Consider the following 27,260-nt stretch of genomic DNA (forward strand, 5'->3'; position numbering starts at 1 on the left):
TCACATTCCTTTCCCTACAACTTGTTCTTTCTTCTACTACGTTGCAATCTAAATTTCTTCTGCTCTTTGCCACAACTTCCACTATTTTATCCAAGCATTTTTCCATACGCAGGTAAATTTATATTTAAGATCGACTTAAACGTTCGGTATACATGTACGTATATGCACTTCCCTCTAACTTGAATCTCATAAATACGAGGATAACTTTATCGTAGAAATTTGTGTTCTGATAACGAAGGCGTACAATTTCATTTTGTAATACAGCATTTCCAATCCTATTGCATTTTATCCTTCGATGTTCCAACGGTTTCGCGTAAGCGGAAATCTATTTCTCGAACTTATCAACTTCTCTCAAAATAGCTACCCTATTGAGAAATTTTCGAAATTTGAGAACGCATGGATGCTATAATTAAAAATCGTGCAAAAGCCGTGTCTTATTGTTTGGAAGGAGTAGGATTATTCTTGTTACAGCGAAAACAACGAGACTGAATATGAATACTTATGAATAAAATAACGTCAAATCGTATAACTTTTAGGATCATAAAATAACTAAAAAGCATCATTCGACATTGGAAATATAACAGGAAAATTTTATAGATTATCGCCCAATTAAAATTTCTTCAGAATATTATACAACAAATAAAAAGTCACGGTGAGATTTAAGATCTCTGTTCGGCAAAGCTCTGTAATCATCCCGGAGAACTCGTAATTTTGGGCTAACAAATGTTTCTGACGTTCACGTAAAAGACGATAAAGAGACAATAAAAACTTTATTCGATGCTGTGTGATCATGCACGATAAAAAGCAAACAGCAACATAGTATGTAAGAAACGTCATACAATAATTCGCGGGCACGGGTCAACAGAGCTATTCGATCGAATAGGCACTTTCAAGCTTTTTACTTTCGATCGCGACGTAGCGACAGCTAATAACGCGGTCATATTTTTCGCTTGATTCCAAGTCAATAGGAATGTTGTAGCAGGCAAAAAGCTGGGGGCACGTGCTTCGCGGAAAGCCACGATAAATCTTCGTCCACGTTGCTCTTCCAGCACGATCTTTCGCGATGACGGTGCACCGTGTTCGCTGAGTCAACTTGGAATTCAGGAATACGTTCGATCGTGTGCCGCGGGAATAACTCTTTCCCCGCAGAAAATCGACCTTGTTCCCAGTTTACGTGGACGAGTCTCTGTGCACGGCGCTCTCCGAGCGGTATAAGAGGAGGAGATTTTACGATCGACGTTATACGTCTTCGTGGAAGACGAATGGATCCACTTTCGGACGCGATTTATTTGTCAATTAGCCCGATACCAGAGATGATTTACGGCGCAATTGTCCCGCTCGATAGAGGCTGATCGTCTGTCGAGGAAAATTACCGCGTTCAGGTTTATGGATTTATTAATTTCGCGACTGGCAAAGGGACGGTTTTGATACGCGTTTTTTATTTTCATCCTGATGAGATTTAAGTTTTCTGTTCGGCGAAGCCCTGTAATCTTCCCGGTAGGACTCGTAATTTTCGGCTAACAAATGTTTCTGTTCTCATTCGTGCTAAATCTATGTAAAATTCACGGAGACTTTGCGCGTCCTCGCCAGTTTCTTTGCGACTAGTCGCTCGGAACTTGTGTCGATGGATTATCTGAATCGATAAGTAGAGAAACGTGACAATTATTTATACAGTTACAATACTAACGTTCAATTCTTAAAACACGGAAGACTTGTTCTGTAAGCGTATTTATTGACACGTCATATATAATAGCAAATTATTTCAGAGGAGGAAAGTATCGATATATTATAATTTCTAAATGGCTCATGTACAATTACCAATTCGAAACTCTCTTTCATTCGCTCTACAAATCATCGAATCCTGGAAACAGTCTCTCAATAATTACAAACAATATGTATAAAAATATATATATTAAATAAATTTCCTTCTTAAAAGACTCAATCTCCTGCAACAAAATCCAATTTTTCAACATAATCGTATCCTATGTAATCATCATTAATGGCTACATTTTTGGCTGATAGAGAGGAAAAGTGGAAATTTTCCACAAACTAAATTTGAAATAAATCTCCTCAAGATATCTAATCTCCTTTTCCTCACCCATCGTCATCTACAATTATAGCAAAAGATTTGTCGTTTTCTCGAGCAGAAACAGTGATTCCTCTAAAATCTCTTCATTAAACCGTAATGACACGCTGCTACGTAAAGGAGCCTGTTATCCGGGGTTGCTTATCCCCGCATCGATATCGACTTAATTGAATCTTATCCTCGCGGGACATCGAGCCCGGGCGATACGTGCCGATCCTTCATCAAAGACCGCCAGAACAAGAGCCGCGTGAAAGGCCTCCTTGTTCCGAACGGAACAATCGAGTTAGCTGAAGTTGCTCCGAGTTCCACGGCAACGATCTTTTCGAACACACGTATACGTATACACGGTGTGCTTGTCGCGTCTGGTTCACCTACTTCGCCATGAAAAATTCGTTCGATAACGCGTGACTCATGGGAATAGTCATTGAGAAGCTGTCTCGCAGCTGTTGGTAATTCGGACGAGTAAAATGGGATCATTGATTCTTGTGAATGGCTATGTACATATCCTTCTTTGTTCTTTAACATTTAGTTTGTTTTTTGGATACGTTGCCAACACTTAAGCAATTCCATTAATGACAGACAGCATGTTGGATTACCTTCACCTACATTTGCTGTTTTATCATTGCCATTTTTTATTCTTATTAGTTTGTCCTGTTACGATTTTCCTTGTATTTCGTTTTCAAACGTTTTTAATTTATGAAATAGACTCTATGTTAAATACGACGCGACAAAGTACTACGTACTGTTGGCTCTTCCACATTTTCTTCCCAGCCGAATCGACGTGTAACCATGAAATACCTCTAATTACCATTCTATTATCCTTCTTCTATGATTGTCATCCTTCCAAGAATTCTCGACAAATTTTCAGGCGTAAAAAGTCTAGGCGAATTATTCTAATGATTAATGAATCAGTCAAAGTTATTATTTCCACTGACAAGTAGTATTACCCTCAATTATTCACTTAAAAGGAAATATTGTTATTTGTTTAAAATAAATTACACACGCTTCTTTAAGAAATCAAATGGCTGTTTCTAACACATAAAAAGAGAACTATCTACTATCAAGTAGAACGTAAAACCTGTATCACAAACATCAAATCAAAAATTACACGAAAAGATACACGATACAAATCTCCGGAAGATCGTATTATTATAAATCTATAAAATTACCACGAAAAATCACGAATACTTTCAATCACTTTGATAGTTCCAATTTCACCGAACATATCGAAAAAGAATATCGATCCGTATTTGTTTCTATCGTTAACGACGAAATATCGACGAGCTAGAGGATCTCTGATGTAAAATGACGAATTCGACGAAACCACCCTGTATAGACGCGCAAATGCGCTCACAAAGAGCACGGTGAAGCAGTAGTTCTCCGGAACCAGCCGTCGCTTGGTGGACTCTCGTCGTGGTCGAGTCGCGTATACGTATATAGTCGTTCCGGACGCTGAAGAGAGTGGCGCTGGTTAAGGAAGATGAAAGGCTGCCGCCGTGGCAGCAGCCGCTAACGCGGCATGGTCCGTGGTGAACGGCCCCGTACGGGGGAGGGAACGGAGGAAAAGAGGCATCCAGGAGGGGTCGTTAAATCTAATGATATCAAGTATTTGACAGAGAGGGCCGGGATCAGTTCGGAGACCACACGCGCGTGTGGCACTCGCGAGTCTACTCGCCATCAACTTTGTTCCTATTTCACAATCATCGTTTCCGTGTTCTTTTCTTGCGCGGATATAATTGTCGCGTTGATAAGGCATTCCAGTGTTTGGACTATTATTCTTCTTGTTGATCGTGAAAGAGCTTATTTAGGGCTTTGCGAAAAAGATATCAGAAAGATTTCTATTTCTAGGGATTCGTCAAGATTCGTGATCCTATTGGAGTATGTTAATTTGGAGATGTCTTTGGAACGACGATTTCATCTTATCTTTCTCTTTTAGAATTGTAATTGTCGCCTCGACATTCTTGTTGGTTACAGGCAAACATAACTCCGCTGCTATTCCACATTTTATGTATTCAAGCGTGAACAGCATGATTCATTAACGTAATTTTTTTACATATACCGTTTCTCATTTCATCGATTTAATAGTACCAGTCGCAATTACTTTGTTGAAACAGGAAGATTTACATAGACGGTAGGAAATAAAATGGTTAAATGAATTTTAATAACGTCTAAGCTGTAACATCAGTTGCTCTGGATGTTGTAGCGGTGTGATCGATCGCTTATGTGTTTAAACGACAATAATCGCCGCTCGTGATCCGTTCTCATCAGCCAATCGATTTATCAGGCAATCGTATCGCGGCTGATACTAATTGCATTCGCTGACGTTAACGTTAATCAAAGCTCGAAAACATTGTTGATGCAATTCTAAATATTTGTCGTCTCACGCTGAGCGACGTCTCAGCTATTCGAATTAAATTGATCATGCGGGACCACCTCGGGCCATTGTACCTATATCTCGATCGTCGGAGATCGATATCGTTCGTCTTTGCGGCCAATGATGAGCGCCATGTTGGAAGATCGTCTCGATAGTGACGGACAAAGACCATAATTCAATGTCTCGATCGGGAATCCACCGATTTCCTTATTTTATCTATTCCTTCCCATAGTTTCTATGACGAAATTAATAATTCGATTACGAGAAAGCTCATTTTCATTCGTTAGAGTCAGCAGGGTTAATGAAATGAAATTTGGAAGACAAAAAACAAACGTCATATTAACAATTGAAAACCGAAGAGAACTAGTCTATTTATTTTGCATAGATATAGCGTTTTGAAGAATTTCTTCAAATTATCCTTTAAATTATTTAAACTAAATGGTATCGTTCCTCTTAGTGAATTAGAAAATAACGTTCTTCTTCCAGGAAAAGGAAAAAAGCTCGTTAAATTATCTAAACGAAGTATATCACTTGACTTATTGAATTAAGAAGTATATTAAAAAGTTAATAAATTATAATTAAATAAGTATAATGAAATAAAATTGTTATCGATAAATTAATATTAATATTTCTTCCATAAAAAGAGAAAGACGAAACTCTGGACTATCAATCACAAGTATATCGCTCCACTTAGGCATCTACTCGATTAAAAGATAATATATGTGTAATAGTTTAGACTTGTTTAAAACGCCAGAATCGAAAGGTAGAAAGAAAGGTGCAGGTAGAATTTTCCATCTGTGCATTTCCCCTGCAAGCAATTAGTATCGATAGGGGCAGCATACTCGAAGTACATCCTTAACGAGCGGACACCGCGCTTAATTAGCCGTGCGCGGAAAAATCGTGGCTCGCCGCGGAGCATAAATTGGGTTCCCGTGCCTCACCGTGAATTTTTCGTTCGTTTCACGATTCTCTCGCGTCGACCACCGCCGCGACAATGTTTTAATTGCGAATCGACCGGCCGCAGCACCGATCCGACTTCGATTATCTCTAATGGCTTTGCGGTTATCTAGTTGCATTAATTTGTAATTAATACCAGAGCGTAAGTACGCGGTAACCACCGCATGGAATTATATACTTTAAGGACGAGATCCTATCGCCTTGTCCGCGACTTTGTAATCTATCGATCGATCATGCGTTCGTGGTTGCAAAATTGTCATTACCTGGCGATTCGATTATGAATTCGAGAGAGAAATTTTTATGGCGATTAATACGTGGTTAATATGTAGCGGAGGAGAAACTGAAAAGTGACACTTTTGTGATTTGTTTCCTTTAAATTTTGGACGTATGGAAGTTGTAATCATTTGGTGATTTCGTTATGGATTCGTAGCGGCACATGAATCAGAGGACGATGCAAATCGAGAGTGACTCATGTTGTTTTGCCTCGAGACATTGTCACCGCCTTGAAGCATGAAACGTAACGATAAATAAACTCCAGGTAAAACACTGTCGCCGCTACGTGCAACTGTCGATCAAAGACGAATTCGAATTTTCCGACTCTCCCCCGACCGGTATAAATAAGCGGACGCGATCGCGAGCGATTCAGTTATCAACGGTTTCACGAGTTATCTGCGAGCGATCATACACTGTCCTTGCCTTATTCCAAATATATTTGACGGGTAACAGCAATTTTTCGCTTCCATTTTATTAATCATTTACACCATCCACCACAAATTTAAGAGAGAGATCTCTATGGTATATATTTATTTAGTTAAAATACAGAAAAGGTGTAATGGTTTTATGGACTCTTCTTATGGAACTCTTTTATGGACTGTCTTCTTATGGAACAATAATAAAGATAGTGAAAAGATAGTTTTAACTAGTTGAGTCAAGAGGTGTTTCCATTTGCTAAGAAGCATTTGTAAGATAACGACGGGAAAATCGGAAAAAAATATTTGCGAGTGATTTTAGAAAATTCTATTCGATAGGAAATATTAGTGCGAAAAAAGGTAATAGTACGTAATTAAAGGATAACAATCATAGTATTAATGTTATCATAGAAGATACTTGAGACAGCTATTACGTAAGCGTAATTAATGCACGGCGATTAACAAAAATTCGATTTTTTTCAAGCAAGCTTAGTTTCTCTCTCCGCCGAAACTCGTTCTCTCGCGACTCGTTAGAAACAAGCTCTACCCGCTCTGCTCTTTAAAAACGCGAAACTCTCACTCACCTAAAGCTGCTCACCGTTATTCACATTCACCCTTACTTACCACACGTTTCTTCATACATATAAACTTGCAAAGAAAACAGTTCATTTTCACGAATAAAATTCACACCTGGCACAGAAAAGTATCTCCGCTGCTGCATTATCTAGCGCTAGTTCGTTGGAATCGCGTTCGAAAGCAGCGTAACATGTCGCCAAGTGTGGGGACACCCGACGTCCGCCATGAGATATTAAATCCTACGTTCGAACATTAATTTCATATGCATCGAAACTGTCCGCCTCTTTGAAGGAATACGACGATGCACGCAACGTTGTAGAACCTGCCCCTGGTACTCAACGCCCCCTGAAATTAACAAGTTCATTTCATAACTCGCGCTTAAGGAAGCGTATACAGTTCATGGTGTTTTGTTGCTCGAAACGGGAAACCATCGACGAGTTATGAGGGACGTAACGCAATGTGCAAGTATAGCTGCAAATTTTTCCCCATTTACGATCCACCTTATTTGTTCATTTGTTTGCTATAGAACGTTTCACTTGGAAAGTTAAATTGGCTCGTTTGGAATATTACTTCCATACTACTTTCTTTAGAAGGGGTAGATGTTAATGATAAGGGATGAAAATTGTTCTTCTTAATAAATATCCTATTTATTCGTGACGACAAATAACGAGATTTTGATACTGTTTGATCACCTGAATACTGAATATACGCGAACCATCGGAAAATGTCTTCTTTAGAGTAGTTGATAATTGATCTAGACCTCTGTCTAATCTAGGTGATATTGAAATTTTGATATTTTTATTACAAATCTTCCGGGTATATTAAATATACTTAACCTGTGGAAAATTCCTGCTTCCTCAAAGTGGTCGATAATTTACGTAGAACTTCAATGAACGATATTGAAGTTTTGGTATTTTTATTACAAATCTTCCGGGTATATTAAATATACTTAACCTGTGGAAAATTCCTGCTTCCTCAAAGTAGCTGATAATTGACGTAGAACCTTAATGGATGATATTGAAATTTCGATTTTTAATCAAAAAAATGTTAAATCTCCTTAACGTCGAGTGTATAGAGATGATACAGCAAATTTCATCTTCGTTAACGTGGTTGATAATTGCCAATAAAAGAGAAATCTATCGAGCTATTCCGAGGAGACGACATCTTACGTGTATTAATCTAATAAACTCGTTCCAATTCAACACTTTCCACAACTCCAACCATAACTCCTAATCAAGATTTATCTCAGCGAGGATGTAATATCTATCTCTCTTTTAAACGCTTCAACTCATACGAAGAAGGAACGTCTCGAGTGATTTTATTGGAAAGGACGATGCTCTTCTAACACCGTGAGTAAGAAAAAAGGAAAAAGGGAAGTATGGCGAGGAATTCTTTGGTTGGTGAGATGCCCTCGCGGGGATTCCCATCGTGGCAACCCCGTAACGGAGTGACTGGCAGCACGTAATATTTCGCCAGCCGCGTCTGTGTTCGTATTTAGCGAAGGAAACGTTCGGGGTTGAGATAGCGGCCGGTTATTTATGGGGTTAAATAAAGGAACACAGCGCGATGCCGCGATACCAGCCGCCAGTACAAATAGGTTGCAGCTCGACTCTGCAGTCTGCTATCGTTGCAAGTTCTCGTGATCTGCAACGTGCAACCTTAGAAGTATCTCTCTTTTTTCCTAGGTACTCGCGTCGAACTTCGAGACAACCTTGAATCGCTGTATCAACTAGGCGAATGCTTTAGATTCTCGACAGGGAGAATTGATTTTTTTGGAACACTCGACTGGTAGCTGAGATTTATAGTGTTAATTATGCGCTTAGTATGCCGTCATGATTAAAATGTTCGTGTACTGTGTACACGTACACGAGCTATACAATGTTTATACATTTAGAGTAATTGAAATATAAATTGTACAATGTATTTGCTATATTTTCACGATTAAACTGTAGAAGTCAATACACTTGCAGTAATTGAAATTTTTCGACGTAGAGCGCTACACAGAATGTGAAAAGTATGAATTTGCATGGCGAAAGAATGAAGAAGTAATTCTACGACTTTGTCTGCCTTTTTATGGTGCACGTTTTTAAGTAAAGACCCATGAACGCAGAACTTGAAAAGACCCATTGAAAAAGAACGAATTAAGACCCCCACCGGCACCGATTCTACATTCTAATGATGTAATTCTCTTGTTTTCTTTTTTTTTTGAACAGATGATGGCGGTCACGGGATGAACCAGGACGGTGAGTCGAAACATAATATCTTCCTACTCCTTTTTAAATATACAAATTGTCAACAACGACAGTAAGATCTAGTTGATAAATCTAATTGCGGAGAACGACGATGAACTGGATTTTAAATACTGACGCATAAATTAAAACACAATATCTTCGATCGAAAGCGGTCTCTAAATACGTTATCATGCAGCACCGCTGGATCATAAAGTCGGTATCTATACAACATCTCGAATACGCAAATCGCTGAAAATTATGTAGAGAAGAATGCTGCTGAAAAGTAATCTCTCCTATCTTAGACTCCTAAATCACGATGAACAATATAAAATCAACGCCCTGTCTACCCGATCAGTGCCTAAGTTCGGTGTTGACACGCCCGTACCGTTATCACCGGTCCCGTTATAATTAAATGCGCGGTGAATCGCTTATCGGACGCGTCTGCTACTCTATCGGGTTGGCGATCGATCTACAGAAATAAGCAATTATCTTCACACGCGTCCTTATCAACTGAAACGCGTAACTTCCGTGACCGCGATCTAATTGGCAAACAGCCTTAATTTCAGTATCGATAAATTACCGCTGCGACTCGTTTCGACGGGATGAACCGAGTTCGGTGACTGAGTTATTAATCGCGCGTCTTGAATTAATTATTTTTCCCCCGATTTTTACACATTCGTGCTCGTGTGCTTGCTACTGAATTGATATAGCCTCATTTGTCACGAGCATATCGAGCACAGAAATCAGTATAACATTGCGTTTTGAAATTGAAACAACTATGGAATGGGATGGATACCGCACTGGATTATTATTGGAACAGATTAATGCGAGCTTGGTTTATTTTTAACGGGTATGCAGATTAGAATTGGAATTGGAGATAGTCGATTATGTCGCATTTTTTCAGAAACATCTCAAGTGAATATAGAAACTGGAAGCGAAACTAGAAGAAACCGAAAGATATAAAATTCTACATACAGGTATCATCTTCTGAAAAGATGAACTTAAAACTGACGTATATCAAGAAACGAAGGTATTTCATCTACAAAGATGGAGTTTCGTTCGAATACTGTTTCTACGCTTTCGTTAAAAGTAACTAAGCCTACAGTGAATTCGAGGAAACAAAATAATAGAAATTCGTTTATACACCTCATCGACATACAATGCTTCTTCCCAAATCTAAGTTATCACTCAAAAATGTTTGAAACTTTCGCAATCAAAATTACAATTACACCTCAGCAGCAAAATTCCTCTGGCTAAAAGAGAGCCAAAACCAATCATTGGGAAAGCGCGGAAACTGCCAGCACAAAAACGTCAGAACTCACCGAGTGATCACGCAGCACGTAATTTCACGAAGCGACCCGGAGCCCAACGCCGCTGGTCCCATCGTCGTCGTTTCTTTTCGAATAAAGGTTCTCGCTTGTTTATCGAGGCTCTCGATCGCGCCTGCGAATCGCGCGATGCGGACGGATAGGTTCGCGATCCACGTCGAGCGCCGCGGATCCGGCGTGGCAGCACAATGTTCGCGTATAATTTATGCCGATGACGTGGAAACGATTCCATGTTCCTACGTACGCTGCACACACGTACGTCACAGCAAGTAGTGTGCGAGCCGCGGTAGGTGGAAGATGGTGGAGGTAATCACAAGTTTAAAGGGTAAACGGGCCGTAAGGTGTGAGGCCCCTCGAGCTCTCTCTCTTGGAGCCGGCGCGCTCAATATTCAACAGGTATTTACATTCGCAAATTGTTTACGTCAGCCCACGATGAAATCTGTCAGGATTTCGTTCCCTCGGCAGCTTAACAGCCTCCACCTTCTCCGCCCTCCTACCTCCTCCTTTTCTTCCTCGTCTTTCCTCTTTGGTCACCTTCGGTAGATCGTATCACTTCGTCTTCGTTGCACTCGAAGATATTCCTCTCTGTGTGTTAGGTCGTTCGGACGTCGTTGGCGTGAGCCTGCCCTTTTCTCTTTGGCTCGCGTGCACCCTTCCTCCCGGCCAGTAATTACATCTGGGTATTAATCAAGCGTACGTCGGGAACGAGAACCGCGAGATCTTGATTTTCGCCACTTGCAGGCGCGCGCGGCCAACTCGCGGAACCCTGACGTAACCCCGAGGTCCGCGCCAGGTTATTAATTTATTGGAGACGCCTGGTTAGGGCCTCTCGCATCGCTTTGATTTATGGCGTTACGATTGTGTTGTAGCCGGTCTGCGTGTGTACGTACATCTTTTTCAATTGGTTCGCGGCTCGATTTGTGGTATTTAGTGGGCAGACTGGAATGTTACGGCGCTATCGGTGGTATTAATGACAATTAACGAATAATTTCTGAGAAGTGGACATTTTGTAGAAATTGTCGGATAACTTACAAAATATCGGTATATACAGAGTGGACAAATTCTACGAAGCATTCGCGATGATGAAACGAATGAAAGTTCGTTCACGCATATGTCGATCGTTTCGGATAAATTCCTCTAATCGAAGTTACGATATTTCGAATAAACTGAAGTACCTGAAGTTCTACTTAAAAACAATGATATTTCATATACACCGATCTAGTAGTTGAGGGATGTGTCAGTTCATAAAGCAAACGCTAAACGCTTCCGCTAAAATACAATATCTTAAATCGTAGGAAAAAATCTGTTACACTATATCGCTATATGTACTCACCAAGACTCACCATACTGTCTACAACGTTTCGTCAAAGTAAAACCCTTTCACCGTCCCCGCCACTCTCTCTCTCTCTCTCTTTCTCTCTCTCTCTCTCTCTCTTTTTCTCTCCAGTTATCTATCGAACGTGGCTGGTTGGTTTTTGTTCGTACCTCGACGGCGGAGGATTCATCCCCCGTTAAGGTTTATCGTTGGCCGCTAGTACGGACGCGGATTACACGGCGGGCGTATTTGCGCTGGACGGCGGCGGTTCGCGGTTATGCCAGGCCGGTCCTAATTATAGCGTAACACACAAGCGTACCGTATGCCGCGCTTACGTAATCCCGCGATAATGCGGCTCCAGGCTCCTGCATGCCTCGCCTGCCGATCCATGTATTCGCGCGGCCACGCCGCCATTATCTCTACTCCTAGGATAATGACATCGGATACGACGAGTCGGTCGGCGACGCAGCTAAAAATCCTCCAGACGATACCGCGAGATCCCGCGTTCGATTAAGTCGAACCGGCAATCGCGCTGTTCAGGTTCCCCCGAGGAGACAAGGATAAGGGGAATGGCGGATGTTTGCGTCGATTAATGACGCTTTGTGGAAGGAATTGTTGTAGCAAAAAGAAAGTGTGACAGGGTTTTTGAAACATACAGATGTAGAACAGAGATGTAGCGTTGTTCTGTTTTTATGCGTATACCGCGTGAATTTACCAGATGAATATACGCCACAAATAGCGAGGATGGTTCTGAAAGAATCGAGGTTACGTATTCAGCTTAACTTTGCGGAAAATTCTAATTTGATGAAACTAATGACTGTGGCAAAAAAAGAGTGCGATCTATCAACCTGAACTTTTCAATTTATGAAACAAGCTTCGTCTCTCTTATCAGTTTGGAGATAACTTCACAACTCGTCCTCGTTTTATTCAACATTCCATCTTTTACATACATAAACATAGTGCCATACGAGCAAAGGCAAGCATCCACGCGATTCGGCTAATAAATACAAATGAGCCGGTGCCAAGGAAATATCGTTCAGTGCGAGAAAGACGTTGAGCATGAAAGATCGACTCCACCGGACGTCGACGGTGATAGCGGTCCCGTGTAAATGATGACCGCGCGAAGAAACTAATGGCCGACGATTATTTCGAGCACGTATTCCGGGTCAGCCGTCGAAAAGCTACGGTCCACCGTGGTATCTACATGCTTGATATCTCCATCGGTTCATGCTTGATTTCACCTTCGAATTAATCACCGGAGTGGAGACCGAAGTAAACTGGTCAAAGTCAGGAGGACCCGTATCAGCAGATTGAAATTTATCTAATTTCCGCTCGTGAACACTTTATTGCTATATAGAGAATGAAAAATAGAGTAATAGATTTGGAAATTATAAATAAATATTTTAAAAATATTAATAAGCAATTTGTATTTAATGCGTATTTGGGTCAGCACAGATATTACGTAGTATTTATTTTTATTACAATTATCAAGTGTTGCCTGATATTTATTATCATTTTCAACGCATATATAGCATCTAGGATACTTTCCAGACTTTTTCTATTGCTATTTATGTCATTTTTTTTCCTTCTACTGTACGTGAAACATGTTTCTAAAAAGTTATTCTCTAATGGTCAAAGTCATAAGCAATCTAAATAATTTTCCTGTCAATTATTTTAAAACCATCTGAGTCTAAGATGATCTAGCCATATTGAATCGCGAGAGTTAACCATTTCACGACGAAGATATCGTAAATGCTCGTCTATCGTTGTCAGACGACGTCCTGCAACGATTCAGGAAGCTTCATCCGAAGAAGCAAAGTTTCTTCGTCTCATTCTACGGATGCCCTCGCGCTGATTAGTACGATGATAACATCGATCTGGCCGACGACCCTTGCGATAACGCGATATCCAGCGATCTCTCTGCCCGCGAGATGACTCATCGAACGAGTATTGCGAGTAGCTTGATGCTCCAACAGCGTTTCTATTGGAAGCTATCATCGTCATGCACGCGGAAATTCAGATGTTCGACAGCACGCCTGTTGGATGTTTCGATGTTCTTAGCTCATTACGATTTTCCTATGAGAGTCAAAGGTTTTCGCGGTTTATTGGTTTCAAGAAAATGTTTCTGCAATGTGATGAAAATGATTCGTTTTGGAGCATTGATCGTGTAACTTGCCTCAAGCGTGTTAGGAAGACTTGCAATTATTGAGAAATTAGTTCGAAAGAAGGTTCTATACATCTTGTCATACCATCATAAAGTCTCCTTCGGATTAGTCGAGTTTCTCTGAAAAAATTTCTTCGAATTTAATAAAAGTTTAAGCTGTTGTTTATTTGGTTCGAATGGATCGAAAGACACGCACAACGAACGGTGTACTAGTTAAGTAGATAACGAGGTCATATTTTAGAGCCTTTTCTAAATTCTAAAACTTCGTTGGAATTAACCAAGTGACATAGATTCAACTAACTTATATTCAATTTTGCGTGGAAGATATTATTCGAATAATAAACTCATCGCCAAAATCCGTCTCAGAATGAAATTGTAAATTCCAAGAACTAAGAACTACCGTGAAAACTGCAAGAAAGTAACATTCATTCTAGCAATCGCATTGCACGATCACTCGGAATTGGCAACAAATTCCCACTTATACTTGAATCAGGTCCCCGTGTTCCGTGCAGGAGCAACGTTTGGACGTTCTCGACACGGAGCAAGGATATTTAAGCCCTGTGACCGCCATAAGTCTCTCGACGAAGCGTTTCTGCGATTCGACAAAGTACATAATACGGCCGGTTCAACGAGCTCGCTAATCAACGAAACTGTTTCTTCGCTCGGCTATCTGATGCACACGTACTTACACGGGGCTACGTTCGACGTGTACCTGCACGGCCGCGTGTGTTTCCTTCTTCGTCGGCGCGTAAGTGGTACGTACCACGCCCGCGCACGCGAAAACTCGCTTGTAACGCGAGTTGAACGAAGAAGAAACTACTATCAGATGGAAACGCGTAGAAGAAGGATAAAACGAAAGAGCGAAAGATAGAGCTCTCGCACGCGGAATGATTTGTATTGCTAAATAATCAGCGCCAGTTGTCTAGGATACTGGTTTAATGACACGCGTCGTGGAGGGAGCCGTTCGACGACACGCTCGCGTATACTCGTGTGTGCACGCGTTCAAGAGCCACGGACCGTAGTCGTGCCAATTTCGACGGGATAACCGCGTAATTTCTGTTCCGCCGTTCGATTTTCTCGAGCGTCACGAGCCCGTAAATTATTCCACGCCGGACAGCGGAGAAACGATCGAACGAACGCGGAATCTTTACCTCGCTCAACACATCCATCGCGCTCTGCGCCTCGAATAGTTTCGAATAATTTCCAATTTCTGCAACAATTTTCGAATAATTTCCAATTTTCCAACGATTTGCCACTTCTGTGCCCCTGTAATCGAACAGTCGTCGTTTATCCAAATATCCGTTCCAAGTAGACAACGGATTTCCATACATTCTTTATATACTTTTACGAATATAATCAAAGAGATGGAATTTAAGTGGAAATTTTGTTTCATCTACTAAATACTACGATAATTATCTTACTTTAGGTATTTTACATATTTTTGTATGTTACGTCGTGAGCATTTTTTGCACCTTCGTATGTTTCACAAATGCGTAAAAATCCGCGTTCTGATTATAAGAGCACGCGTTCGTGCCGTATAATTGTATTGTATAATTGAAATTACAAGTTCGGATAACAGAGACTGGGCATCAACTTTTCGTTCGTACAAACCAGGTTCTACCATAGTTCGATTTTCCTTTGATCTGCGATTCAGAGGATTTCTCTGAAGGAACGTTAAGGGGGAGAAAGGAATGGTCGTGGAATTCGTATATCTGACGAACGGCGAATGGAGAACGGAGAACTTGAAGATCGATGCAGGAATCGGCGGTTTCGCCTCGAATTCCATCCAGTCTCTTCCCTTTTCCAGCGTGGATCTTGCTGCGTCCCGACGCCTAGATACAATCGGTACAACTCGTGAAGCGGCGTACACATAGTCACGTGTATCTGCCGCTGACTTCCATCGCGTGTGCACAGTGCACACGGATACATGTGTGCACCGGGCAAGGGTGTGGCTCTTTGCTTCGCAACGGTATCATCGTTGGTGCATACCGGTCGTCGAAAACGAACTTGCAAACGATTTTGGTTGCTCGTTGGATTTTAGGACGATTTTGGACTTTATTTCCTTATACTATGCTGTCTTCGAGATTTACGCATTTCAAGAGTGTATTCATTTAAAAACTTGACGAGTGCGTTGATTTAGACATTTGATTAACGTGGAGTTTTAGACTTTCGACGAACATATCGAGTCACAAACGTAACTAGGAATTTAATCGAAGGAAACTCTGAAGTTTAATATAGAAGATTTTCTATTGTGATCGTGAGAATATATCATCCGAATGATGTTTACAGAATTCGTACAAGAATTTCATTCGTTGTCTGATTTGAGTAACGAAGGATATAGAATATCGATGTCGTTCAATCATCCAAAAAATTACACGTACCTTGATCTGTGCATTTAACTGGATGGACATTAATTAAAAACTAAAAGTAATATTAAGAGATCACGTATTAAGATATATAGTACTCGGAATCTTGTTATTCTATGGAAAAATTCATCGTTTATTCAGAAACTAATTTATAAAGTTAACGATATTGTAATACACAGAAACAGCGAGCTCCCGGTAATATCGCCAGGAAGATTTAAATCATACAGTTATGACAGAATCTTGACATTCCATCGAAGAAATTCTCGTTCACAGAATCCCGACTGACCACCGATTTATCAATCTAATCGTCTAATCCAACACTCCCCGCTTACATCAAGCGTACGTAGCACAATCTATTCAACGCGAAGCCGCCATTTAATTAACAACAAAAACTTCCTGAACCACGGCCGCTCTCGACTCATTTCTCAAAATGACCGAACAACCGCGGTGTACGACTCTCCCGAAAGCAATCAGGCAACAACCACCGCCACGCTAATTACCGTGCCATTAATTTCGCGGGGCAATCGACTGGCTTGCGCCGCGCTTTCCTCGACAAAGTTACTCGTCATAAATTTGCGCGGCCAGAGGCCACACTCTCGAAAAGTCACGATCGCCACCCACACGCGAGTCCTACTTAATTCAAAGTTCGAACGTCTCGTGGCCGTTTGTTTAATCTCGAGAATAAGCGCGTTGTTACACTCGAGAAGGTACCTGATTTTCTGCCGACGCCACGTGAACATCGCTGCGCAATGCTCAACTAGCTACGGTAGCTAGGAGAAATACTGCGCATACCATTATCTTCCAATGAACAGTTTTTTAATTAGGTTGTACATTTCATTTCGATAAATTGAAATTTTTCTAATCATACTACTAAACGATATTTATCGCAGTTGGATCTAATTGCTTGGTATAATATTCATGCAATGGTGTACAAATACTTTTCGCAGCCACTGTACAGGTATGTACCTTGCGTATCTGCGCAAGCTGCGAAGCAAGTGCAGTTGCCTGTTGTAATGCGAAGGAATGTGCGTTGTTTGGTATAACGAAGTAAAGCCTACTTTAAATGCACGGATAGATACATTCCTATTTATACGTATTTCGACATCTACGTTAGTTTCATACGAAACGTGACAATTAATTCATATTTCGAAGGGAATTGTTTTACATTCTACATTAAGACCATTATACGGACTCTTATGTTTCGTTGAATTGTACACTGTGAACTTATTTATCCATCATTATCATTGAAACATTTCTGTGGACAAGAAAGTTATTTTGACGCTGTAACTAGTAGGTAGTTACCTTCATGAATATTATGACAGCCAAGGTGTGTAGCAGATTCGAGAGAAACCTTCCTTCTCCTCATCTTCGTATCAAATCCTCACAAAGATCACCACTAATCTCTCTCTAATCTCTTTATGTGGAGGATTCTTCCAATGTAGAGGATTAGTTAGTACGTGAGGTTTAAAGGACGAGATTGCTCGTTGGTGAAACCGTCGGATATATTTAAAATAATAAAATCGTTAGTACAAAGTATAAATCGCAGAATAAAATCGCGGAATAATTACTCGTTAATGCTCGTCGCGTAACTCGGTAAATACTCGTGAGATACTCGGAGATACTCTGTAGATACTGTACGATACTCTACGATACTGTTCGATATTCTACGATACTCTTCTCTCTAATTTCTACGATCACTCTAATCTCTTTGCACGGTTCGTATGGAAAAGTTGACCGAAGGAAGATTAGTGTTAAGATAAGGACCGAGGGCCTGTTACCTTAACTAATTAAATAAAACGGCGAACAAGTGAATTTTTAATGAAGGGAGCATCGTTCCGATAGATCTGGCTCGCCTTGAATGCATCGCGTCCCGTTAGTATAAATACGTATAACTGAATTCATAGTAGTATGAGTAATACATGAGAACTCGATGGAAATCGATGACACGCGACGTGTCGTCGGCCAGACTGACTGGCGTACGCATAATCGTGTTTTCTTCTTGTCTCCGTGCTAATTATACGATGCTCGTACATGTGCGCCCCTTTTTTCCCGCCGTTTTCGAAGTAGCTTATTATCATTAATAAATCGAGACGACGGAAGTCGAGTGCTAAGTTAGTGCTATTTTCTTGCGCACCTCGCCAGTCAGACAGTAATGCGAACTCACTGCTTAATTTACTATTAACTTGATCTTACTCGGATGATTCATTCGATTTTATGTAGCAATACAATTCCGAGATGGGACTTATAGAAGACCGATGTGAATAGTTAAGCCGCTTAAATGTTCGATGTAAAGTTGAAATATTCTTCTTTGCATCTTGACCAACATACGTTGCGTTGATTTTATTTCGTCCTCTTTTAAACGGCGCAAAAAGCGAAATCAGTTACTTCTTGCTGCTCTGAGATGTATCCTTTTTCCACGGTACATACAATTTTTATACAAATTTTCTAGCTCCTATAGCTTATAATTTCAATTAAATTTTATATAATATAATTTAAATATAACTATATAATATAATTTAAATTAAAATTCTACGGATAAATGCCAATTCTTAATTTTGTATCGCGTATCTAAATTATTAACACTACTTCTACAAGTAAGTAATCGAGTATGAAAGAGTCAAGTAGCGTTCAAATTGCAGAAGATTAATAAAGCAGACTTTGTATCACACATATAATTTTGATAATAATACGATAAAATTCGTTGAAATAAATTTATAACGAAATCCTTAGTTCCTCTTATAGTATACGTTATTAATAACTGTCGACTTTATCTTCCAATTGCAATATTTAACATCTATCCTAGGTGTATTAAATGTCTGAAAATTTATAAGCGACAGTATATTAGATGTCATCTTCGACATAAAAGAAAAGCTGAAACTCCAGCGTCACTTTCACAGAGCAAATATAAAGTTCGACCCTTAATTGAAGCTTCCATATCTGGCTTATACGATCAACTTCGCGTCGATTCTTCCGTTCCTGCTATGGAATCGCGATCGTTAACGGATAATATAACGTCTTAGCATATACGAGCACCTTCTTCCAGACTCCTTGGCTACTTTCACCTACAGTTGGCTCGTAGATCTGTATTATTAGTCGGCCCGTAGTCCGTTATCGATCTCTCGCCCCTTCGTATCGTGCTTATTTAAATTCTTCTTCGCGATGCATCGTCGTCTCGCCTAGCGACCAGTCGCGTTCCAGTTTCACAGAGATAAACGCCGATTAATCGGCGAATCGTTTGGATTCCCGTCCCCTATAAATAACACGTAGCCATGGCGAAACGTGATGTAGCTAAAGGCGGAGAGTTGTATCATCCTTGGTGATTGTTTTTGCGAAACAATTAGAGAAAACTCGACGTCTTAATCTTCCGGCGACGATCAAGTAAATTCTCCTTACGGTGAGTGTGATCAAACGCTAACGCGTTTAAGGATTGTCCTTCGTTTGTTATTTATGACTCTGAGATGCAGTGTATTTACTGAGATTTATTCACTTCTTTGTTCAGACCAGTCAACTTTGGAAAAGATAGCACAGAGTAATACCACAGATACTTGGAGATTTGATAAAATTTAATAAAGTAAAACGGTGAAAACTAAATAAAATTTATATGATAGGAAGTATAAATCACACTATTGGGAATTTTGGTAAAATTTGTACAGGCGAGAAATCAAATCACACCGAAGTATGATGCTTTTAGGTATCGTCGAATAATATGGGAAATTAACAGTTTAAAAGTACACAACGTTAATGTTAAGAGTATTGATAATCAATTTAAAAGTAAGAATGTAATTACAAGTTGAAATGCGCGTTGAAACATTGTTATTAAATTAAGTTATAGCATAGAGGAGAATTGAATCGATAACTTCTCTTTCGATATTTCTTCACATTACGTTAGGGTATAAATTTCTGTTAAAGAACAACGTTAAATTGCAACAATCGAAAGGATTTCATTGACTCGCCGGTTGTTGAGCCGACTGGTCCATGGAGCAGTCTGTAGGGCGTCAGAGCATGACGCCATTAACGTAACGAGGCCACACGTTGCACCCTCGCGAGCACTCGACTATATCAGCCCCGAGTGCTTAGGCTCGCAATGAACTCCTAGACCTAGACCTACGTCCAGTTAGCCGATATCTCGCAATTCTACCCCACCCCAAGGACACATTGCTCGAACCACTTTATGTTGTTACATGTTCTTACGTCTTAATCTCTCCTCTACATTGTCCAAAATTTAGATACAAACCCCATCGAGATATATTATTCACCAAAAATTGTACACAACTATACTAACACGCTAATCGTAGGTCAAAAGTATGGAATTACTGCATAGTATCTAACAATTCAATAGGAATTCAGCTTAGAATTTTGTTACTTCAGCAAACCTTTTCGTTAAAAATCGATTGTCATAAGAAGTGTAAAAATTTTGAAACAGAACGAAAAGTATATTTTCGTGCATATATCGTACATAGGACGTACGTTACGAATCACGAGACGTTAAAATTTCTTAAAGTATCGTAAGTCGAAAAAAAGTTAAGGTCAGAAATCGTGACGCTGAAACCCGTAGATTGGAAGCTAAAGGAATTTAAAATCAAAGTTCCTCGAAAAATTCAGTATTTACAGTTTACAACGGTGGAAAAAAAATGGAAGAGTTACTGGAAGAGCGAGAAAGATCGATGAGAACGTTAAATCCTGTGCAGCGCGATGCAATAAAGTTCCCGGGGCTATGTACTTCGATGCGACGCGTTTCGCGTTGGTTTTTTCCAGCCGGCATGTTTACGTTCGTGTGCACGCACGTGTACGCACCACGTGAAACAGCGCACGGCTCCCCCGCCCTAGTTTTCCGCTTCAACTGATTGCGAACTGGTTCTTGACCATCGAACCGTTCGATTAATGGCCGACGCGTTTCTTCCGCAGTTCGGTTGTTTCGTCCGCTCTCAGATTAACGCACTCGATCGACACGAACGGACGCGGTGTTGTGTCGGTCCGCGTCACGGTGACGGCAGTTCCCAATTTTCGTTCGAAATTTCCTCGGATTTTGCGTTGGCGAACACCAATCGCGCGATAGGACTTAATACGGGCGAAAGGAATAAAAAAAAAGAAAAAAAAGATTCGAGATGAACGAGAAAAACGAAGATTAATCGTTCGAGATATTATTATGTAAACAAAAGGAAATGATGTGTAGTGTAAGAAATGGAATTGCAAGTGAAATGAAGTTTCGAGTCTGGTGGAATTCATGATATACATACATATGAATAATCTATGTGTGCGTTTGGCCTCGATAAGTGGAAGACAGTGGTAGGTCTTCGATTTTCTTTCGAAGATATCGATGAAATTGTATGTCTGATTACGAACCATGTCAATCTACTTAGAGTTGTACGAAAACGCGATTGTTAAATCGCTGTATCTAAGAGGAACAAAAGGAGAAATACAGCGTAGTGAATGATACGTCTGCAGGAAATTAGGTCTGACTATGAACGACATCGATCTACTTACGGCCAAGTTCGTACGCGGTATACTTACAAATTCAAACGGAAATAAAAGATTGTATCGTATTGAAATATTATATGTTCTTGAAAAATATTGAAAATCTGAACGTTGTATCTCGATGTTATATTAATAATAAAATCTCATTAAATTAACGAAGGGTATTAATACAACGAATAGTATTAAATAATATTCAAATATTCGCCGAATATTCTATAAGCAGACGAAGATATTCACAAAATATATTTTATACAGTTTCAAAGCAACGATTTACGAGGAAAGAAATAAGAATAATTCCCAACACGTAGTTAAATCGTTAACGATCAGGACACCGACGAGGCGGCTGCAATTTCAACGACATTGTCGGTGCCGGAAGAGTGTTTGCACACGTATCAACGCGCAAATTGCGTTCAGGGGGAATCATTAGCGCAAGGAAACGACAGGGGATGCGAAGAAATGACGGGCGAATAATCTGATAACAGTGCAGAGGAACATCATAATTGGCCCGGTGTGCGGATCGCATTGCGATTCGCCACGCGACCATCAGAATCGACGATCGATCGTATGCAAATCAATGGTGAGGCACGTGAAACGTGCTCGTGCATGGCGAAAATGCGACGGGATCGGGACGCGTGTGCGATTTACGATGTCGCGGCGAAACGATCGCCTTGATCTGCATCCTCTCGTGCTTTACGCGTATGCAATTTCACGTGTACACGTCGCGCGTGTTTCGAATGAATTTGTTCCTTAATTTTGGTACGATATCTGCTACTCGTTAAGAATTCTTTTCTGGTCTTATAGTTTGTATTGCTTGATATTTTTGGAACGTCGAGTCATTACCACATTATGCTTAATGAACATTAAACGATATGATGTCGAACGTTAAATGAATCTAATAAAAATGGAATAACGTAAAATACAGGATAAAATCTCGAATTTTCTTTTCTCTACAAAAATTCTAACAAACCACCCTCTCCGCTAAATTTTCTCTATCTTATACCGTGCGAATTCACAACTTTAAACTGCATCAGATAAAATATCAAATTCAGAAAAACTAACAACGCTAAATAACGAATCCCTAACGGTTAAACTACGATTAAAGTAAATCGCTAAATAATAAGCTATAAACAAATTATCGCATATAATGTACTAAAACACACAGTATTAAGTGCCGAACGTCGAGGAGAAAAAGCGACTAATTGTAAGTTGGCGAGCAACACAGAAAGGCTCGGGGTCAGTCTTCGGATCTCAGAAGCGATCCCGAGGTTAAGAGAGCCGAGAGTGGCCTTTAAGGTTTTACGAGTAGACCTTTGCAACTTGTTCGGAGCGTGGAATTGTCGAGTTAAGCTAGCAAATAGTTCTGGCGAGGCGAGCGAAGCCAGGGTCAACAAACTGCGTGTACCTGTCAGCTATCATCCGCACGCAACGCGCCATAGCGATACGACGGACTCTTAATTCCAGGCTCGGGCATCGTTTAACCGCGCAATTGAATTCATTAATGCGATCGATTTCACGGATTCCATCCGTACCGGTTCCTTGGAAAAACTGCGTAGGCTGTGTGTGGAAATTTGCTACGATTCTAATACGATTAAACATAGCGCGTGTTTCGCTTCCTTATCGTTAGAAAAGATTCTGTTTTCAATTTTATGGATTAAAGGTGGAAAAAGTAGATGAGAAGAAGGAAATGGCTGGTTGAAGCATAGCGGTAGAAAGATTGAGAAAATTAGCAGTTTGGTTTCTTCAAGAGGTTCTTTATCGAATGTATGGTAAAAAGTTGTGAAAAGGGATCGACGTCCGATAAATAAAAGTATCTTCGTAGGAACGTAGATATAAGCCGCAATGTTTTATTCTATTTAATTATAAAAGTTGACGGTGAATATTTGAAACTGCTAGTAAATACATTGTAAAAATATATAAATAATATACCGAGTTCTTTATTCAGCTTGCTTAGAAGTTGGTAGTTAATGTCAGACGGTTACTGCTAGTAAATCAAATGTGAAATCTGCGTAAGAAAATATTTCACTATAAAAACATTCTTCTCTATCTTATCCATTCGGAAATTGCTAATCGATACTGAATATCTTAAATTCTTAGTAAATAAAAAATACGAATCTCCTTAAAGAAACACGTGCTAATAAAAAGGCATTCTGTTACCATATCAGAACAAACATCGCAAAATACAATCAACCAAATATTTAATACAACATCGATAATTATTTCCCGTGAATAAAAATACAAAAATACAAGGAATAATCATTCCCATTATCGCCGATTAACCACGAACATTCTCACAATGGACGAAACTCGTCTGAATCGACGTGAAACGTTCGTGAGACCGAATCTCTGGTCTCGATGAGATCGACTCGACCGGAAGCAGGAATCCCGCGCGGTTGTTCACGGGTCAACCGGGTCATTCTACGTGCTCGTAACAAATCAGCGACAGAATCAAAAGTACGTTGGCTGTCTCGCGGTCGAATTACGGTAAATTAGCGGGAGTAAAGAGGCGAAGCGGTGAGCAGCAGGTACCTACATCGAAGAGAGAAGTCGGTACACCGCGCCGGTCTATACGGGCGGGGGCAAACATAAATTAAGATGGGGGACTGATTATGAGGCGAGGGCAGGCTATCATTACCCAAGCCATCGTGACCGGTCGACCCTGCAGCCGCGGCTGCTGAACACACCGCCTCGCTCTCCCGGCGCATCATGTTCGCAATCCGCCTGCCTCGTGCCCCGATAATGCCGGGGTGGGAACTGCAAATTATTAATCTCTGTTCCTGCATTACATAGTTCAGCGAATATGAAACGAGTATTGTCAGAGACGCGAAACCACCGATCCCGAAGGAGCCGGCAAGGTGAAACGGAGACCAGCATGATCTTAGGTTTCTATGGATCTTTCAAAAGGGTCCTTTTGTGTCTGTTCGTCGTTGCCTCTTCCTGGTCTGAATATCGATCTTGGTGTGGACCGATTGCGGTAATATTGGCATCGATCGTTTCCAGATGTTTGACCTGGACGTAACCTGAGGAGGAAGATGTTGGGTGTTCCGAAAGGTTCTGATTCGAATCTAACGCAAAGTTGAGTGTAACTTGGTCTAAAAACGTGCAAGCTGAAGCAGGAGGCGTTGGATGTTTCGATAGGTTTTCACTTGGACGTGAACAAAATTTCAGGAAACTTTGACCTCGATATATAAATTGAGGAGGAAGTTGGACATTTGCAAATCCTTTAACTCGAATCTAACGAAAACTGAAAAACGTAGAATATTTTGGAGATTTGCGAATCCCTAAACTTCTGAAAAATTGATGAAACATGGGGGAGAAGTAAGTGTGGAAGAAAATATGAAATGTTTGTAAACGTCCTAATCTAAATCTAATCTAGATTAGAAACTTCGGATTACTAATGCAAACCGATCAACTCAATGTTCTGATGACCAATATCTTGGGCGTCTATCTTGGACATAGTGGTTTATCTGTGAACCATAATCCTGTTTCCAGTGCATCGTCTCGTTTCTATTAAAAATAAATTACTTTCACATTTACGCGGTATGAAATCGATCTGCATTATTTTTATTAGTTTTTAACTTGCTGATTACAGAAGTTTCTAATTAGCAGTCAATCTGGTAGACTGGTTAAGATGAAACGAGCAACAGAAACTTGAACGAGTTGTGAATGTGAAATTCGACTTAAAGAAGATTAATACCATTCATAGTCAGATCTAGAATGCTATACTATGGTGCTATACTATCTATCCGATCTGATATCCTGACATTGTAAACCTCTTATTTATAGTAGTCTCTAAGTACATTCGTGCCATTCACTCTCAAACTTAATTTTCCATAAATATTTCCAAAACCTTTAAATTATATTACCTGTTTATATATTAGCCCCTAAGCAGTTTCATGCCACTCACGTTTATACTTAAGATTCCAAAAACATTCTCAAAACTCTGAAACCTTAATCCGCTCTTATACAGGCGAGTCTCATTCATCGACTGTCATAAATTTCTCAATTTAAAACACCACATTAAATACCAAAAATCAACCGAAGAACCTTAATTCCTCGCGCAGTTTCACTCACGCCATCCTTTCGAAAGGCCGACTTCTGTGATCGCAAAAACACCTGTCTACAATCATCTACACATTCCCCTATCATCAACCGACCTACAAACCGGAAAACCGAGCGAGCAAGCTCGAAATTTCCGATCCGCCTGACTAACATAACGGTTCACCACGAGAAACTACTTGAAATCACGGAAGGCTCGTTGTTACGGAATCGATCCGCGAATTCTGACCAAAGGATCTATCGTCTTCGATCGGTGCAGCAGGTGGAAGCACGCCCACGGGACGAGGTCGCGACGAGGACGATCGAGAAAAGGATTCGTGGTATGTATCGTTTATTCCACGATCGAACGTAAGCTCGCTCGAGGAGAAAGTCCAGGTCTTCTTTTTTAGTAGCGATCGCTAGCTTCCCCAAGCTTGTCCGACAGGCGATGAGGGACAAGATAAAGTCCATGTCTAGCCCACGCAATATCCACGGCGTTGCTTTTACAGTTTTTTCTTTTCTTTTTTTTTTTGGACGCCAGAGGCGGCTCCAAGTAGGCCGCTGCTTCCACCTCTGGTCACGGCGATCCTTGTAATTTCCGGTGAAATCCAATTACGATACTTTGCACCTGATCTCTGCCGCTCGACTCCTAGTCGATTCTGTGGAGGAAAGACAAGAGGAAAAACTCGGGGACAAGTTCTCAACGATTTCTTCCGATGAGTCTGTGAATATACTATCATTAGAAGCATTAGAACTCTTCAAGATTATTATCGGATATATAAAATAAACATTTTTTAAATAAAATTCTGCCTAATCTAATTTTCATTTGTGACTTTACCTTGGTAGGTATTAATGAAAAATAGTTGATATTAATTAGTACAGATAAAGGAACGATAATTGAAATTGAATGAAAATTCGTCTTGCATGAACATCTGTGTTCAATGGCTTGTATTACTAATAAACTATACTATAAATTATATTATAAGTATTTCAAGACTACATTTGTTCGACTTTGGGATCTTGAAACTATTGAAAGTATATTATTTTCAGTCATGTTCTACAATTTTGGATATATCATAAAAATATAAATTTTTGCATGAAAGTGCAAATACTTCTGAATGTATAGTGATATGACTCTATAAGTAGGACGAGGATGAAAGAGGAAGAAGAGGATAAGCAGATAATGAGGGAGGATTTATTTGGATTTATTTATTCGAGGCTGATTCTAAAGCGATGATACGATTATAATAGCGTCAATCTGTGACAAGACTCGGAATGGAAATCCTCATTGGGCGTGTGGTCCGTGCTTTATACACGTTCCATCGAGCGACTAACTGTATACATAGTTATCTCGGGGTCTTACGCGTTTTATCGGTCGCTCTAATGGACCTAATGGTTAAAAAGATGGCTCGATAGCCAGATTTTTTGGTGGATGAGCTTTAACGTTCTGCCTATAAATAGAATTTAATCGCGATCGGTAACTCCGTTACGCTTTTAGCCAGATTTTATGTCCGCGGGACAATGCAAATTTTCGTTTCCTTGTTCTACCGACGATCGATCGATGACTTGGAAACCATGGACCTGACAAGCCTGGTTCTGATAAAGTTTACTGTTTCATTCTAGTTCATAGGTTGAAGAACAAATCTCTTTCCTCTCTAGTTCTA

General features: G+C 40.2%; 1 protein-coding gene and 1 long non-coding RNA gene across 2 annotated transcripts in view; one reads left to right on the forward strand and one right to left on the reverse strand.

Moving 5' to 3' along the window:
• Positions 1-27,260, reverse strand: part of LOC138181583 (uncharacterized) — a 177,672-nt gene that overhangs the window by 85,665 nt on the left and 64,747 nt on the right. The window lies entirely within an intron of this gene.
• Positions 1-27,260, forward strand: part of sv (paired box protein shaven) — a 143,195-nt gene that overhangs the window by 892 nt on the left and 115,043 nt on the right. Inside the window, exon 2 of the mRNA XM_069116518.1 lies at positions 8,896-8,925. Within this exon, the coding sequence (XP_068972619.1) occupies positions 8,896-8,925 (30 nt within the window). The remainder of the gene's footprint in view (positions 1-8,895; positions 8,926-27,260) is intronic.

This window comes from Bombus flavifrons, chromosome 7 (assembly GCF_040668555.2).
Source record: "Bombus flavifrons isolate JBK064 chromosome 7, iyBomFlav1_principal, whole genome shotgun sequence".
In the NCBI taxonomy this organism is placed as follows: Eukaryota; Metazoa; Arthropoda; class Insecta; order Hymenoptera; family Apidae; genus Bombus; species Bombus flavifrons.